The sequence below is a fragment of the Mchenga conophoros genome, linkage group LG6, assembly GCF_057382185.1.
Source record: "Mchenga conophoros isolate Kocher_MC1m ecotype Shallow Benthic linkage group LG6, M_conophoros_male_GT1.1, whole genome shotgun sequence".
NCBI classification, from domain to species: Eukaryota; Metazoa; Chordata; class Actinopteri; order Cichliformes; family Cichlidae; genus Mchenga; species Mchenga conophoros.
In genome coordinates this window covers 22990324-23007914 of record NC_140531.1, presented here as the reverse complement: position 1 = coordinate 23007914, position 17591 = coordinate 22990324, and the positions used below count along the sequence as shown (strand labels likewise).

Sequence of the window (17591 nt, the reverse complement as noted above, 5' to 3'; positions counted from 1 at the left end):
TGCACACCTGGATTCATCCCATTACCACATTACAGAATGATAGGTTTTTAATGGGTACCACAAAACAGACAGCACTGATAATGTGCTCTTAATGATTTCAACTGAGAACACATCAGAGTGTACATCAGGCCACTGAGATTCATTTATCTGTGTTGTAAATTTAGCCTCCTGGTTTGTTTTTTTTCTCACTCTTTTTTCTCTGTTATGAAAAGCAAGAGAGAAATTGGATATGAGCTACATTCAAATGCCAAATAACATATAGTTTGCAGCCAAGCCCATAACATTTTGGACAACGATATAATTCTTGTAGTTTTGCCTCCCAAATCTCTTGAATTTACCAAAAGTATTGTATTAATTCTTTATGAGTTAAAGACATTTTTAGTGATAGTTCCCCCATTTTCAGAGGCTTAAAATTTATCGGTCATTTCATGTCATGACAAATTAAGCAGATTAAAGATCTGGAGTTGATTCCAAATGATTCAGTTATGCTGAAAAATACAAATGTTCTGCAGCACTATATACATATGGACAGTATTAACAGAAATAAATGTAAAATGTACAAATATACAATCTGGTGTAAAAAACTAAATATGTAAATAAATAGTGTTACAACAGTTCGGGTTATTGCACAGTGGTGGTTTTTAGAGGGAAAAGGGAAAATGAAGGGGTGGGACTATGTTATCGGTGCACGTATGAGTTAAGGTTGGTTATGGCCTTTGGGAAGAAACTGTTCTTGAGTCTGCGGAAACTGTTGTTGAGAAACTGTGAGAGAGATGAATGAATGTACTGGGCAGTTCAGTTACAACAAAGACCACAGAAAACAATCAAAGTGGATTATCACAGAATTATTTCAATTATTACAAAAAGCATTCATGAAAAAAACCCTCTGGAGAAGGTGGATGTGAATGTAAATACACAAAGGTAAAACCCACTGACTCAAGAAAAGAAGGCAAGACTGACATTAAATAACCATCGCTTCAATTTATTTTTGTGCTGTGGGACTTTTATGCATCAAACTGTCATTAAAATCCACAAAACTGCACTGTTAGGGTTAAAAACTGGTTTAAAGTTTGAAGTCTGCACTTTGGACACAGGAGACTCAGGGAGGCTGCAAAGTCATCTTAAACTGGTGATTTGGATGGGCCAGTGGGTCTGTTGTCTCCAGAGGGATGATTTCTAAACGGTTATTGTTATGATTTTGTTAAGCTCCTGTGGTTAAACCTCAGACAGATTTTGATGTTTGAATTCAAATCCACTGTCGGTGTATGCAGGGAAAACTGCAAAAATACATATCGTTATCCACTCGTGGGCCCTGGTGTATGTTATGAATGACTCCTCTGTTTCGCCTTTGACTCATTACCATTGCTGCCAGAAACCAGAAATTCCAGCTCTGGTGTTTGAATCAATTTGTGGAGAATAGGACATTAGCTCTCACCTTTTCTGAATACAGAGCTTCAAAACTCAGGCTGAACAAATGAGAAATCATTTCAGCTCATTCTAACTTAGAGTCTCGTCAAAAGCCTTTCTCAACTACTAACTTTTCATGAGTCAGCACTGAACCATCTGCACATTCAAGCTGTTTTCAAACTCCCAGGGAGCTCACGCAGCCAATCTGCATCCACATACTCGATGCAAAACTCAATTTCGACTTTTATTGTTTCTCTTCTGCTTATTATTCCTTGTATTGTTGTTCTGTATCCAGTGCTTGATTTCATCATTATCTAACAAATTTGTAATTTAATTTTTTCTTTTTGTTCTTTGCGTGGCTTTCAGTTCTCGTCACCTATGGTCTAATTATTCGTCTTTCTTCGCTCACTGCATGTTTGTGCTCCGACCCTCTTGCTCTTAACCCTACCCGCTGCAGTTTGACTGTGATGGCGATGGAAAGATCACACTTGATGAGTTGAGGGAGGGCATGAAAACCCTCCTCGGGGAGAAGCTGAAGAAAGGCGAGCTGGAGGAGATCCTCAGTGACATTGACCTCAACAAAGATGGCAACATTGACTTTGATGGTGAGCGGTTGGGGACTTGTGTGGGAGAGGACAGACTTCAGGCAAAAATATGAAAGGGAATCATTATTTTAAAAGAGATAAAGTGAGTGCAGGGGATGGGTGCGCAGTATCATTATTAGCCAGGGGTACTTGTATGACTTCCGTAGTCAGTGGATTTTCAGGCAGGCTAATCACTTTGTCAACTTATATCAGCTGATACTCCTCTACGTATCTTGCTGGAAAATCTTATGCATTTACATTATTTACATTACCTTATTCTGCTCATAATTGCTGCTTCTGCTGCAACCTCCTTTGCAACCCACCTTCATGTCAGTTTTTAAGCTGTGCCAAATTCCCATCAGGGTCTCATCTACACAGTTTTCACAATAAAGTAACATCTACTCCTTAAGGCTCCCAAAAACCTGCTCGAATTGGTGCATCAGCATGTAAAACATCCTTTCCCCGTTGCCACTAGGTTGGCTATTTCTAAACATTTCCTCCATAGTGTAGTCATTTACATGTTTGCTTGGCGAATGAAAGGTCAGCTGTTTAATTCCAGTTGGAGACACAAATCCCCCTTTGCGGTTGTGTCAGGAAGGGCTTCTGTATGAAACTCTGCCAAACATGTCAAGCAGCCAAATTATTTAAGCCATATTCAACAACGTGCGTGTTAATTACAGCAAATTAGAGTGCCATGGCAAAGTTGATTGAAATTCACCATGGCAGCACAGAGTCACTGTTTAAGAAAAACTGGAAAGCTTTGCAATTTAGCGTGGCCAAGGACTCAAAAATATGAGGTTAATCCAATTAAATCCCTGGAAGGAGTTTGTTGAAGTATAGCGTGTATAACTGTAATGTAATTCTGGGTTCGGGTCATAGCGTATAGCTACAAGTTACTGAATACCCCAAGAACATTTTGTAAAGGGATGTTACACATGTGTCCCAGATTTTATCCATGAAGTTCAAACTATGTGACTATGTGAGAGGAAGAACTTCATTTAAATTTTATAGATGGTGCCATGAAGCCATTTTTGCACCACCCAAGACTTATGAAATATGTAAAGTTTTCACCAGACCTGATGTAATGATGTAATTGATATATGGAGGGAATGCTGTCAAACCTGTGGTAAGGAAGGACATGGTGAACCTAGTTAGAATGGGTCAAATTTGAAAGGGACAGAAGAAGAAAAAAATTGTGCGAAATGGGGTACAAAAGGTTGAGACAGGACAGGAGGGCTGGTTAAGTCAAGGTGAGCTGGCTGGAGCGATCCAATGTAATCAGAGCTGCATTAAGCCGATCAATACACATGCCTGGACACCTGTCACATGCCACATGCAAAGAGTAGACACTGCTGGGCAGCTCAAGGACTCAGCAGAAATCACATTATGCTGCACTCAGATAAACAATTAACTAACACACACATATAAACACGTCCACGTGTGAGCACGTGCAGCACTATCAATACGACGTTTGTGTGAGTGAAATTAGTATGCGGCACACCACAGGCTTAAAGCAAGCTGTGATCCTGTTCGCCTCGTCTCAGGACTCCAATCAATTATGATTGGGGACATATGAACAGGTGTGTCACTCCGTGGATCAATAAGCAGGTGCTCCTCATTATCATCAATTAGCCCCAAGGGCAGCATATTGAGTGTATCTATCCAGTCCTGACACATGTGCAGTATTACTACCAGGCACATGGCCCACAGAGATCTACGGCGCCCATGAGGACAGTGAAAATGATCGTGTTTAGGCTCAAACTGGAGATCTGATTGACTACAACAGAGCTGCTGTTACTAGTAAAAAAACAGTGTTACTAGGTTAATTTGGAATTATGCTTTCCTACCCAGTGATCAATAGTTTCACGCCAATAATAATTGTTTGAAAGCACTTCGGAGGGACAATGGAAACATGGAAGATGTGATCGATCTGCAATCTGCAGCTGGATTTCATTAACAGGAAACGTCAATAGCTGTCTTCATTGACAAGCTAATCCAGATGAATCAATAAGGTCAGCTAAAGAAGTAGTCATAACTCTAAAGTGGGTTTAAAGCAGTTAAAATTCAAAGTACCAAAGCGTACTATCCTGTAAACACTTCAGTGTTTCATAAACCTGGCGAGCACATAAACGTTTTGTGATTACAGTGTCATACGGGCTGAGAACGGCATGACTTTTTGTGATATTAGTGTCATTAGTCCTTATCAGTGGATCTGCTGCTGTCTGTCTCCCCCTGCAGAGTTTGTTATGATGCTTTCTGCACGATGACCTCTGATGGAAGAACACGGAGCATTCAGCACCCAGATTCATCAGCTGCGTGCCATTATTTCTGTCTACTTACTCCTATTGTCCTTTTTCTTTTTTTTGTGGAATATTGAATTTCACATGGCTGGCTGTGAAAGTGTAATCCACTTAGAGATCTCTTTATATTTTCATAATAAAAGTTTGAGGTTGAATAAGTGCAGTGGGCAGAGGGTGAGTTATGAAACCCTTATTGTATTTGTTAATGCTGCACTGTTGCCCTCTGGTGGCAGAGAAAGAGCTGGTATGATTTCTCATTAAACTGTTTTTACTGTATTTCCTATGGAACTGATACATGAATGGATCATAGCAGGTGTAGCTGTGATGGAAACAGGCAATGCTGCATATGATCTTGTACAATTTAGCAATATTTGCTAAATTAGTTACACAAATCTAAATAAATATTCCTGTAAGAGCAGCTTTTATTTAACAATTTGCATTTTTAGTTATGATGTCAATGTTGCAGAAAAATAATGCTCAGCTGTTCTGTGTGGGAAATCCCCCCCCCCAACAAAAACACCACCACAGCCAATGTTGAAAAAAAAAGTGCATTTATTATTGAAAATTGATAACTTAAAACATCTGAGCAAAAAAAAGCGAGGTCTGTCCAAAAAGCCTTTGTACAAACAGTTTACATACAACTCTACTCGTCCACCCCCTTGGCTTTTCTTAGATATTGTGAACGCCCGGTAGCTCAAATTAATTCTGAAAAAAAAAAAAAAAAAAGATATACAATTAAAAATAGTATTCATGCTGTGACCAAAAAATAGGGAATGGTAACCAATGCCAAAACCACAATGCAAAATGGTGTAAGGCATACGCAGTCCTCTGACTGAAGCACTGCAGGTACCATCCTTCTTCCACGCAGACAGAGAGCAGCTTTTAATAAAGAGTAATGCTAACCCAATAGCTGTAGGCATGCTGATTTTACTGGTTTCAATTTGCCATAATATTGCAAGACCCCCTTAGGATTTCAAACACAACTTATGGACACAATGTACACATATTACTTTACTCATAAATTAATTCAGTTTTAACTTAACTCAATGGGAAGCTGGATTGTTTTTTTGTTTTAAAGAAGACACTAAAAGCACTTCAAGAACCGAACCACTGGATCCTGCAGACACACGCTCTAGAGGAATCTTGTGGTCCATGACAAGTATGTGGAAGAAGGAGATTAGGAATTCAAGTTCACTGTGAGCCAACCAGAAAAGAGAAGCCAGGGCCAAACCTGAGGCTGCCAAAGGAAGAAAACATTAGGAACAAAAAAAAAAAAACTTTTCAAGGTCACGTGCTCCTCTTAAACTCAGGTTAGGAGCAACAAAATGCACGAGAAGCTGGAAGAAACATGTATTCTTTCAACAGGTCCTTTGCCGCTCCCTAGAGGCAGAAATGGAAGTGTAATGTAAGAAAAGTGTAATACTTGTATCTGTGTTTGGTACACGTGCACCAGCTTTTAGTTGCACTTGGTCCGTGCATACATCACTTCACAGTTATTCCTTTAAGTAATCTTGTTTTTACTTTTTTTGGACTTTCAGCATTTAGGATTTTGTTTCACAGAGTCACACCGCCTTTCCTCCAGATAAAAATTTTACAGCTCAGAAACAAATCCAGAGGGAAAAAAAAAGCCTTTCACTGGTCCTATCAGTGTGGAAGCATTTTTGTTGCTGTTTGGGGTTTTTTTTTTTTTTTTGGGGGGGGGGGTGCAATCTACGAGTCAAAATTGGGGGTCATTATCTCAAAATCTACTTAATAGTCACAAGTTTTAGTCCGTAATTCAAATTTATGAGATACCAGCTCTGCCTGGTATTTTTTTTTTCTTTTGTTTTTCCAGTGGCATAATTAAGCTTCCATACATCAAAGACAAAACAAACATACAAAAAACACTTTTCCCCTCAGTTCACTTGCATTAATCCCAAAAAAAGTGATTATGGGATATCCTACTCTGTCACTCAAGAGCAACAACAAGGAAATATTAACCACGTGCTGCAGTAACTTCTCTTGTTCTTGTTTTTCTGCAATTATTCAGGAAATATTTCTGGAAATTGACAATAAAGCAGATGAGAATAGTTTCTGTCTTATTTTTTTTTTCTAGATCTTTTTTCATAATCACAAACATCAAATGTTTCACTCAAAGTATCCCTGAGGTGGTTTGGCCGTATATGTTAGAGTGAATGACAGCTTTGCACTGATCGAGCCACATACTAGTGGTGGTGGTGGTGGTGGTGATGGGGGGGTCTCTTAGCTGTAACTGATGGGGTGAACTGGCAGTAGGAACGAAAGCAGGTGTTGCTGAAGGGTTCTTCTTTATGTCACTTCAAAGTCCAAAAGCTGTTTGTTTGTAGGGAAGCTCTAGTTGTTGGGGATGCTCTGCAGATATGTGAGGATGTGCTGGATCTTAACCAAACGTTCTTTGAGGGTGGTCATGGACAGGACAGACAGCTGGTATCGAGGGTCGATAGGCAGAACAGCCAGCAGCCACCAGCAGCAGGCTGGACCATTCGGAGTCGCCTGGAAGAAAGGAGGAAGAGTGTAAGCAGCTTTCAAGAAAGCACAAACCTTTGCCGTGAGACAAACTGAGCCCAACTCAGTTGAGGGTCCTGGTACTATGTTTAACATCAATGAACAAGGCAAATGTGATACTCTCATCTGGAGCATGTTGAGAAAATCTCTGAAAACTAGTACTGATAAACAGACAAAACCCAAATTATTACACTCTGAATCTCAAGGATCTGAGCAGAACTGGATGTTGTAGTTTAAATTATAGAAATATTCAGTTTTTTTTTTTTATTATTCTGGCTTTGAGAAAAAGCCTTTCCCTTTCTTCCAACCCCAACAGTGCATGCATATTAAATTAAATCCTAATCTTTCATAGAAAGTCTCATAACACAAATGCAGACTATGAGTATTTTGGACTTTTAATGTATTAAGTCAATTATGAGCATGCCAAACCCCCCCAGTAATCAATAACTCCAAAATCTCCTGATCATCTGCCACTTTTATTTATCTATTCGTTTTTTGTTGCTGCAGACATCTCAGAAGTCTAATTAGAAGTGTAATTAAATCCATTCACCCATGAAACTGATTCAAATCAATCTGCTCATAGAGATTTTTAAACTCTGTACCAAGTCAGTGTTTAACTTATTTCTAACTTGGTGCTACATTTATTACTAAACTTCATAGTTTTTCCTTATGTGCAGCTAAATGCAGTACTTAACGTATGACTGTGCCAGAGTCAGGAAGCCTGAGCCAGTTAAAACATTTGCACTTGACACAGTATTAGAAGTGAATGGTCTTTACTATTGTGTGTGCTACAGTTAACTTCAAAGCAAATAATCAGTTTATTTCTCTATAATAATGGAATAAAAGGTCAGTGTCGTGTCTTTGCTAGCATGTGGTAAAGTCTTTTCATGACACTGTTCTGATGCAACAGGGCAGCCAGGATTAGCTATGAAGCACCCTTTAAGCTCTTTAGCCTATATTGTCAATAGACTCCACCCAGTGGGTGTCCAAAGAAGTGAGCTGTAATCCCCTTTAACGCTGCAGGCTGCAAGTAAAAGCTACATCTGAGCGCACACAGCACCTACGTTAAGGTATTAAGATCCCTGACGCAAGCGAGTACGTGGCAATGCGGGTCTCCCAAAAAGGCAAGTGTGTCGAGTTTCAAATGGTCCAGTTTCATATAATAATTTAAAGTCCAAGTGATGCAAGATTTACTGGCCGTGCGCTGTTTCCAAGAAGACGACCGCTGTTGGCAAATTCAGGAGATACAAGTTCTGATAATAATAAATCAACTCTGCTGCCAACTCCCTGCCGTGCAGTATTTTTACAAACTGTTCTGCTGTACAAACAATATAAAGTGACTCACACCATTAATACTTTTCCCCCATATTAACTCCCACTGCAGGGAGGCACACCTCAGCAGAAGTTTAATTATGCAGAAGGTTTCATTTTCCAGCTCACTTATTCTAAATTAACCATGAATTACAAGTCATCCTCTTGTTCATCAAATGCAGTTTTAATTTATAACACACACATGTGCTTGTGTAATCATTGCTGCACTTCAAGACATCAGTGAAGTGCAATATTTTCTGTGTAATATAACAGTAAACACAAAGGACCCACAGAAAGCTTTGCAGTTAAATGCAAACAGCTTACATCCATCTCAATAAGCTCAAGCATTCGATTACCATTTGTTGGTTTATGTGAGATATTTGTAAGTGTGTCAGATACTATTTAATCTGCACAGAGATATTCAGATCTTCACAGATGGAAGTTTGGATATGCTGTGAGACGTACCTGGATGTCAGCTTCTCGTTCTGGCATTGGTCCAAAGTGCTGCAGGATTTGGTTGTGGAAGTGGATCTTGAGGTTCTGGAACCAAACTCGGGCCTGCTCATACACTGCGTCATGCAGCTCTTGTAGTCTTGCTAGTTCTTCACTGTCTTCCACCTGGCAAGCAAAGAATCGTTTGGCCTGGTTAAACTTAAGATACTTGATTTTTCTCCAAGAACAAAAAACAGGATTCCTTCCACCTAAATGACATTCGCTGTGGTTCTTACTCTGCTATCCTCCAAGTGCTCAATATCTGCAGTACTGTAACCGTCTTTCAGTCCTCGGGACAGGACCCGGAAGCGTTTTCCTCCAATAGTGTCCACTACCGAACGCCCATCGGGGAGGAAATGGACACTCCTGATGATCAGCATGCAGCCGTAGTCTGCAAACCTGCAGGAAGGCATATGACTGTTTATTTAGAAAATGTAGCTGAGGTAAATTGTTCTAATGACCCCTGAAGGGCCTTAGGTAATTAATTACATGCAATAACATGTCTACTGACATCTACCAGTCATGAGCAGAAAAATCAATGAAGACTTTGAACAAGTGCTTTCATAACTATCTTCATGTTGCATTAAGACTTTTGTTTAGTGACTTATGCAAACCACAACACAGTGCCTGTGCTTGCATACTTACCCTTTTTCGGGGTCACTGATGCACATCCCAAACTGCTGGGTGCCTGTGTCCATGCAGCGGCGAATCATGAGGCGGTAACGTGGCTCAAACACATGTAGGGGACAAGGCACAGTAGGGTACGCCATGGTACACACAAAGATAGGCACATTCTTTGTCAGGCTGGGGAGAAGGAATTAAAGGGAAACGAGTTTAGGACTTTTCTATGATGTGCATAAAACACTTACTGATAAACATGATGCATGAATGAAAAGGCTGCTCACTCAGAAAGCTCTCTGGTCTCCTCCTGGTGAGTTTTAGTCCTCTCTGCATACTCCCGGCTCAAGTACTGTTTGATCAGCATGTCCAGGAGTATGGTCTCCTTAAATTTCCTAGATGCCAGATACTGAAGCGAGCGGGAGAATGGGTTAATAAAAACAGGAAGCACAGAGCACCTTAAAAAATTAGCAGAACACCAGCACAATTTTGGTAAATTTGTGTCTCTCACCTCTTTGAGACTCTCTTTACAGAGCGGGCACTGGGGCATGTGATCCAAGCAGCGTTCCAGGCAGTTTTTACAGAAGGTGTGGCCGCATGGTGTGCTTACAGGCTCATAAAACAATCTGCATTGGTCACAAAAATCCAACAATCAGCTTGTTGTTCTAGATGTAAGCAGCCAGGCTGTTGAGTCATATCCATGAGCGCTGATGTAAGCCAGCAGTAAATGTGGCGCACAAGGCAGTGCTTACCTCATGCATAGAGAACACTCCAGGTCATTGGAGTCCAGCAGATCCTTGGGAATAATTCTCATTTTAGGTTTGGTGGGGGGGGTTTTGGAGCCTTTTGCCACACCTTAAGACAAGAAGAGGTATTTTAATAAAATTTAATTGAATTCAATTTGGGTTAGAAATTAAAAACAAAACAGCAGAAAGCTGTTCAATGCACCTTGCTTTTTATGCTTGCTACTTCCGCTGTCCACTACACAGGGCTCTATGTCTGACACTGACAACTTCCTCTTCAGGAGGCTTCCTTTGTCCTGGTCCCCCAGTTGAGGAGCAGAGCAAACTCTCTTTAGACCCTCCTCACTACAATTAGAGCTATGCGATCGTAGCGAATGAGCTCGGCTCAAACCAGGTCGCTCCACACTTTCCCAGCGTTTCTACACAATGACACAGGACAGAGGTTAAGAAGATGATGGTGGTTCTTTCACTGGTGTGGCTACAACTGCCATTATTAACAAATTCATTATTAAACTCTGCGATTGAGCTCCATTGTGTTAGTACCTCCTGGTTTTCCAGATGGTGCGCAGAGGCAGCACGGACTTGGTGGAGGTGTTGCCTTTGAACTGGTCTCTGTGGCTGGGCTTGGGTATCTGCCACAAGGATTTTACTGCGTAAGTGAGTCAGTGTGTTCTGTGTTGTTTCCCTCAGGCCAACCTTCACATTCTCATCACCGGGGGAGAGCAGATCACACAAGATCTGTGAAAGAAATCAGCGTGTTATTGGAATGTCACCTAAAATCATCAATGCCATCCTGGGAAGCTTAGAAAACCTGAAGAAGAAACACTTCTGGGTACTAGAGGACTCAGATAGTGTTAGAGCCGGTGTCCCATATTTGTAAGATTTGCTCATTCAAATTCAAATGAATCATCAAACACTGGCTTTAAACTACATATCGTGCCACACAGGTTGAAGGAATACAGTTAGGTCCATACATTTTTGGATACCGACACACGTAACACGGGCCTAAAGAGCAGACTCTAAGCTTTATTTCAAAGGGTTCAACAAAATACTGTCGTCACCACCAAAGAATTACAGCCACTTTTATACACTGTGAATTTTCTTCTCAGGTTCATGCAATACTCTTTTTTTCACACAGTAATAATATAACAGTTTAATTTTCAGGCCTCAAACATATAGTGTGCAGCGAGGGAAGCATAGACTTATTTGTCCTCTCTGCACAACGGGCTTAATGAGAAAAGAATAAACTACACACTACCATTTGTTCCTTCATTGAAGTGATTTATGTTATGTTCAAAATAAATAATTAATTCCCAGATGTCAGTAAAACAACACTCACAGTTTTAGATTAATCCCAGACTATAAAAACAAAACGTATCAATGAACATCTAAAATTTAAAAGTAGTAGTAGCTTATTGTCTACTACTGACAGAGCCTGAATTATAGATCATTTCACACATGCTTCACTCACTCGTTTTCCTCTACATCGTTTTCTCCAACACTGCATATTTTAAAAAATATTTCATCAGAATATTTCCACAGGAAACTACGTGCAGCAAATAAGGCTTGTGATAAAGCTGGTGAAAGTGATGACCCTGCCAGAAATGTGTATGTATCACAACTTCTGTTCTTCATTTTTACCCTTTCACTCTTATTTTAACAGATGTGTAACCATATGCTGAGCGTCATTTCAGTGTTGTCTGAGCTTAGTCATGAAAACGAGGACAGTGGGTGTCATTTTCATATTCATTAATTAGTTGATTGGTACATTTTGGTACTGAGGAGGCTGGTACAACTCGTACAACCTTGGTTTATTGGCTCATGCTGCCGAGCTTCCACGCTGTAGCAGAAAGATGCCTAGTTCACTTCTAATTTCCAAATCAGAAACATGAGAAATTTAGTTAAGATGCCAACACACCCAGTAACCCAAAATGACCAAACGAATCAATTTTTGAAACGCGATTACAGAAAACGCTTGTGTCGGCAGCTGAACACAGACCAGGTTAGGCACATAATGGCGAACTGTCACGCTATGCAGAGAACGAATGTAGTCCTGCATACATTAGTCAGCTGCATGTCACTTATGTAACTACAATACTGTGCTCTGTCTGATCTTTAAGTGGTACTAACGTCATTAGAAGCACAGTCATAAGATCTGACCCACTAACAACTTTTGCAATTCTAAGATGATCCCAGGGAGATCGAAGGAACCAGCAACGTTCATGGTCATGGAAGTACAAACCAAAAGCAATGTCATTTGTGTGCATCCAATGTCCCTCATACAGTCCACAATCATCACCTTGAGTAAAGCACCAACAGTAAATGCTTCATATTTCCATATTTCCAATAGCTTTAATGTCCCATGGCCTATGTAACTAATTTCTTACTTTCTCTTTTCAATTTAAATATATCAGCATCAATGACCAGAATAATAAAACTGTAAAGGACACTTGACAATATAAATCCTATTAAAAACAAAGCAACGCAACAGCTCCTTCCTTTCAGGATGCTTATAAAACCTAATGTCTCTAACATGCTCCCAGTTAAATGAGTAATTCAGTAGTTAAGATTAAGATGTCATTACAAAAGGCGATTACATTAGGGTTGTAATATAATAGCAGATGCTAAATAAACAGACAAATGGCTCTAAAATAAATAATAAATGAATAAGGAGAAGGAGAGCTTTGTGTTCCCAGCTTAGACACTCGTGCCCTGGACCTAAACTACTTAAAATAGTTAAAACGGTATGAATTCCACTTCATCCCTGGCAGCAGACTCACAGCAGACACCGTAATCCTCTCACCTTTTCCACTTGTCTTTTAGCACAGGGAAAGTCCTCATCAACAGCCAGGCAGTGGAGGAAGACTTGGAGAGACTCGTCCACTTGGCCCATCTCATGCAGCACCAAAGCTTTCCTAAATAAAGCCTGAAAGAAGACGTGCAAATGTGACTCTCAGATAAGCTTCAAAAACACAAGCTAAAGGTGTAGCTTTATATATATATATATATATATATATATATATATATATATATATATATATACACACAATGCTTTCAATGCCTGTCAATATGACTATGCATGACATAGATAAAATCACAAAACATGTCATAGGCATTCGACACAGACGTTTGGTGTCGTGCTTGTGATGTAATAGTCATTAATGTCTGTGACCTTAATCGCTGCATTCTCAGTTGCCATCGAGAAAACCTTGACTGGTCATGACACTCTTTTGTAACATATTTACCCAAAGAGAAGCTCCTTTATGTAACAGTAAAAATAGCAGCCCGCTGTTAAAAGTACGGCCTATAAGCAAACAGTGAGATCGGCAAAAAGTATAATTCACTGGTCACTAATCCAACATAAACCTTGAAAGGTGTTCTATATCAATGTGGATGAATGAATAAACCTTGCTGCTGTAAACTGGTCTGCAATTTACAGGTCATTAGCATATAACGACACTAATGACACAGTTAATGAGGCCGCTCTCTCTCCATCTGTGGGGCTGTGACGGCAGCAGTCTTAAAATACACCTTTTCTAAGTAAAGGCTGGCTGACCGATATATCACAACAGGTGAATGCACACTAGACTCGACTATGCAAAAGGTAGTTGTGTGAGTTCGTCCACTATCCTTAGGGAGTTCTATGCTAACTTACCCAACACCAGTCATTCAACCACATAAATCCCTCAGACTTTTACAAATTTTACAAAGTCATTCTGTTTCTTTATTATTTATTAGTCATGCTTCATTTCTATTTTTAAAGCAGACTACCATATTCCTGCAGTATCACTGAGTGACCTACTTCAGCAGAACAGCTGGATCGGGGACAAACGTTAGTGTCTTCCAAAGCCTGGCGGTACTGTTTCAGACCCATGTACGCCTCCGCTCGAGACAGTCGCGCCACCACCGTCATGTCTGGATCTGCAGAGGACAGGATGAAAAGGAGAGGGGAAAGAAAAACGTTTAATGGCCGGAGGAAATTGCTTAAACCTCAACACTTGCACAAATACAAACCATTCAGTTGCTGCATGATTTGACATGTATGTGACATGCAACGCAGGTTAAACCTCAAGTAATAGCACACACATTATGCAATTAATCAGGACCCTGCATTACATATTAACTGTGTCAATGAATTCTGGGCAAACAGTGTAAAAGGAAAACAAGCTGCAGGAGCCTGCAAGACCAGAGAGATTGGTTGACTTTATGGTTCTGTCCACTGTGGTAGTTTAAATTAAAAAGAAAAAGCACTACAAAACATGACATATGCTTTAAACACAATGACAGGCTTTTTTGAAAGGCAGACTGCTTTGTTGTTGGTATAACAGCTGCCATTAAGGAGGGCCTAAAACAGCTCTAAATATTTCCACCTGTGACAAAGACTAAACATTAAGATGAAGATATATTCCACTGGCTATGTAATCAGCCTGCCTCAGCCTTTTAAAGCAATCTGTCTGCGTGGCAGATGAAGTTTGTTATTTAACTACTGTGTCATCATAAACCACATTGCATACTGTCAGTGCTAATAATGTATTACGTTTCCCTGAGAGAGATTATCTCATTTCTATGGAGCATTTGAGATACTAATTGGAAGGGTAAGGGTAGTTTGTCTTGTCATCGTTACATCAGCGAAGCACCCACTCTGTGTCTGGAACTTTCTATCCTCCCCTCAGGTTGGATGCAAAACTGTGGGTCTGCACTGTCGTAAGCTGGTGCTACGACTGCAATAGCACCTCAGCGGCATCGGTGTAAAGTCCTCTACCCACTGTTGAGTGACAGAAGGGTAATGCTGCTATTATCTTTATGTAACCTTTAATGTGTACAAATCACTGCTTTTGGGACGACCTGAGAGACAATCCAGGAAGAGGGCAGGCTGTAATTTCATATTTTGTCATTTGTCATCCGGCACACAGCCCTTCCTTTTAAAATAATTGAAGCAGCAAACGAGAAACAAAAAAAGGAACACACAAATATATGATGTTAATTTGAAAGCAGGTAACTCCAAGCGTCTAATGTAGGGGAGGAAGTGCATTTGGGTTGTATTGATTATTTCTTAATTTATCCTCAGCAAGCTCCATGTTACATCCAGAAAAAACAAACCATTTACCATTTTAGGGGGAAGGGGGGGGGGGGGGGGTAAAGTTTTGCTTTAAGTTACTCAAACTATCAAGTTTAATGAATAGACTAGATTTCCTTCGTTGTGTGATTGAAAGTAATCAGAAATTTAGTAATCCGGAAATAAAAAAAGAAGGAAAAGAAAGCCTGTTCTTCTTGTAAGACAGCAGCATACCCACAATGCATCACACTGCTTTACTTTCTATTTTTGTTTTCACGAAGGCAGGGTATGCCATCCTCTGGTCTGTCCTCTTTAACCTGGGAACTCAGTGTACATGCGGGCAGTTTACAGTATGACTAGTTTGTTTTTACCGGACAGAGGAGCATTACTCACTTCAATACACCCACATAGGGGTTTCCTATCGATACTTGCATCTGCACCTGCGAAACTCAATGCCAACAAACCTCCCACATCACTAGCAGGCTAACTTCAAATAAATAAACCAGCCTGGTTTAGTTTTTTTCATTGCATAACTTGCTGCCTTTGCTGGGTGTGTATACGGACCCCCGGCACCTTCTAAGACATTTATGAAACCGTGGTTCGCCCAGACATAACAATTACAAAATACAACCGCCCTCCCCCCATAAGAAGTTACAAAACCTGCTCCAATATGTGTCACGACCTGCCTTACGCAACGTGCACAAAGCGCGCATGCCCATCTTGTGCCATTTCGTAAGCTGGGCCCAGCAGATAGGCAGAGCAAGAGGAGACTGGCGTCAGTATAACACATGAAATTAACTAATTACTACTTAAAAAATATGTTGGTCACCATGTTGTCGCCTCTGAACCCATTGAGGGCAGGGGCCATACACGTATCCCGCTCCCGTCACTACTACACAACGCCGCTTAAGTAATAACACATCCGCACTCCAGTCATGCCTGCTCGGTGAGAGTGCGCAGTAGACACACCTCTCCCGAGTGCACGGCTGGCACTGTTAACAACACTGACCTGACTGAATCACGTCGGTTGCTAGGTCCACGGCTTCTTGGTAGCGTTTTCTTCTACAGAGTGCGTCCACTTCCATTACTTTTTTCGATTTTTCCACCTCCTCCGGGAACCATTTACTTAGTAGTCCGCACAAAATCACGTTCACTTTCTCCTCGCCCCTCACGTGTTCAGTACACAGTTTACATTTGTCAAGCAGCCGTCGCTGTAAGCATCGTTTACAGTATGAATGTCCACAGGCTAAGGTCACGGGTTCACCTAGAAAGCAGTGACAGTTAGGACACTCCAGCACGTCCTCCTCCGCGGAGCTCTCCGCCGCATCCCGGCTACTACGGCCCGACAGCGGCTCTGGCCCGGCCGCTTTCCTCTTAAAGTTGCGGAGGATACAGTCCACGAAAGTGCTGAGCTGCTCGGGCTGCACAGGACTGTACCGCATAGCAGCTGAAAACCAATCAATGGCTTCTCTAAGGCAGTTTTCGGACGCTAGAGCGTTAGCTTTCTGAAGTATAAGTTCATGGTGGTTCTCCTCTTCCGAGACGTTGCCCGAGTCAGCACCGAAGAAGAAGGCGCTTCTCTCCTCCAGGGCGTCCGCCGCTTGCGGCTGGAGCGACATATTAGCGTCTAAAAAGATGAGCAATAATATGTTATAGAGACTTACTGCTAACGTGTTTATACATTTTACGGCTGCCGTGGTCCTCAGCGGTATATTGAACGCACTTTCCCATAGATACCCGATTGTTACATAAAAAAAATAATTGTCACGTGAGCAGCAGACTCGTGCCGTGATTGGTCGGGACCTCTCGGTTACAAAACCTGTGCTTGAAAGTTTCATAACTACGGAAGAGTTGCCAGTGTGCTAAATGTCAACGCTCTAACTGGAACTTCTTAACCCCCCCAAGTCCTTCACAGTCAAATAAAACCAAACAGAAGCCATATTACTGCGAAAGTTTGAGCGGGAGGTTTTGAAACCAGGGGAAATAGGAAACCTACTAAAAGGCATTCATAACTGCTTGTGTAATACGATTTTGTAACACTTTCCCAAGTGTCAGTTTTATGTAATTAATTTCATGCACCTTATGTTTTCCTTGTTCTTTCGACTTTCTCAGTGTAGTTTCATACTTTCATTTGCTGCCGGAAATATTTACTGTTTGGTTTTTTAGAAAGTTTTGCACAGAAAAGCAAAGATCACAACACCCGGTCACTGCTAGGATTACGTCACAGCCATATCAGAATCAGAATCAGAATCAGAATACTTTATTGATCCCTGGGGGAAATTATTTTTTGTTACAGTGCTCCATTTTAAACCAACATTAAGACAAGACAGACAATACACTAACTAAGAATAGTACAATATATACATATATATACATACATACATACATAAGTCACTTATAAATAAATATTTGGAAAAGAAACATGTGTAGTTGTAGCAGCAAACAGTGTGTTAAGTGGATGCGTTGTACAGGGAGATGGCCACAGGCAGGAATGATTTCCTGTGTCGTTCAGTGGTGCTTTTCGGTAATCTCAGTCTCTCACTGAACGAGCTCCTGT

The 17591-nt window shown here is 40.8% G+C and overlaps 2 protein-coding genes across 3 annotated transcripts in view; one reads left to right on the top strand and one right to left on the bottom strand.

The window, feature by feature from the left end:
- cabp4 (calcium binding protein 4) overlaps nt 1-4567 on the top strand; it is a 29249-nt gene extending 24682 nt beyond the window's left edge. For both annotated transcript variants that reach the window (XM_085276834.1, XM_085276833.1), the window contains 2 exons: nt 1865-2012; nt 4230-4567. In XM_085276834.1, the coding sequence (XP_085132960.1) occupies nt 1865-2012; nt 4230-4258 (177 nt within the window). In that variant the 3' untranslated portion in view covers nt 4259-4567. The remainder of the gene's footprint in view (nt 1-1864; nt 2013-4229) is intronic.
- lonrf1 (LON peptidase N-terminal domain and ring finger 1) lies at nt 4343-16776 on the bottom strand. Its single transcript, XM_085276832.1, has 12 exons — nt 16044-16776; nt 13781-13899; nt 12782-12904; nt 10522-10716; nt 10184-10397; nt 9988-10090; nt 9747-9861; nt 9523-9644; nt 9263-9421; nt 8854-9016; nt 8591-8743; nt 4343-6802 (listed from the first exon to the last, which is right to left on the bottom strand). Exons 1-12 carry the CDS (start codon nt 16651-16653, stop codon nt 6644-6646), a joined length of 2235 nt encoding a protein of 744 aa, XP_085132958.1. The 5' UTR covers nt 16654-16776; the 3' UTR covers nt 4343-6643.
- Between the last annotated feature and the right edge of the window lie 815 nt (nt 16777-17591).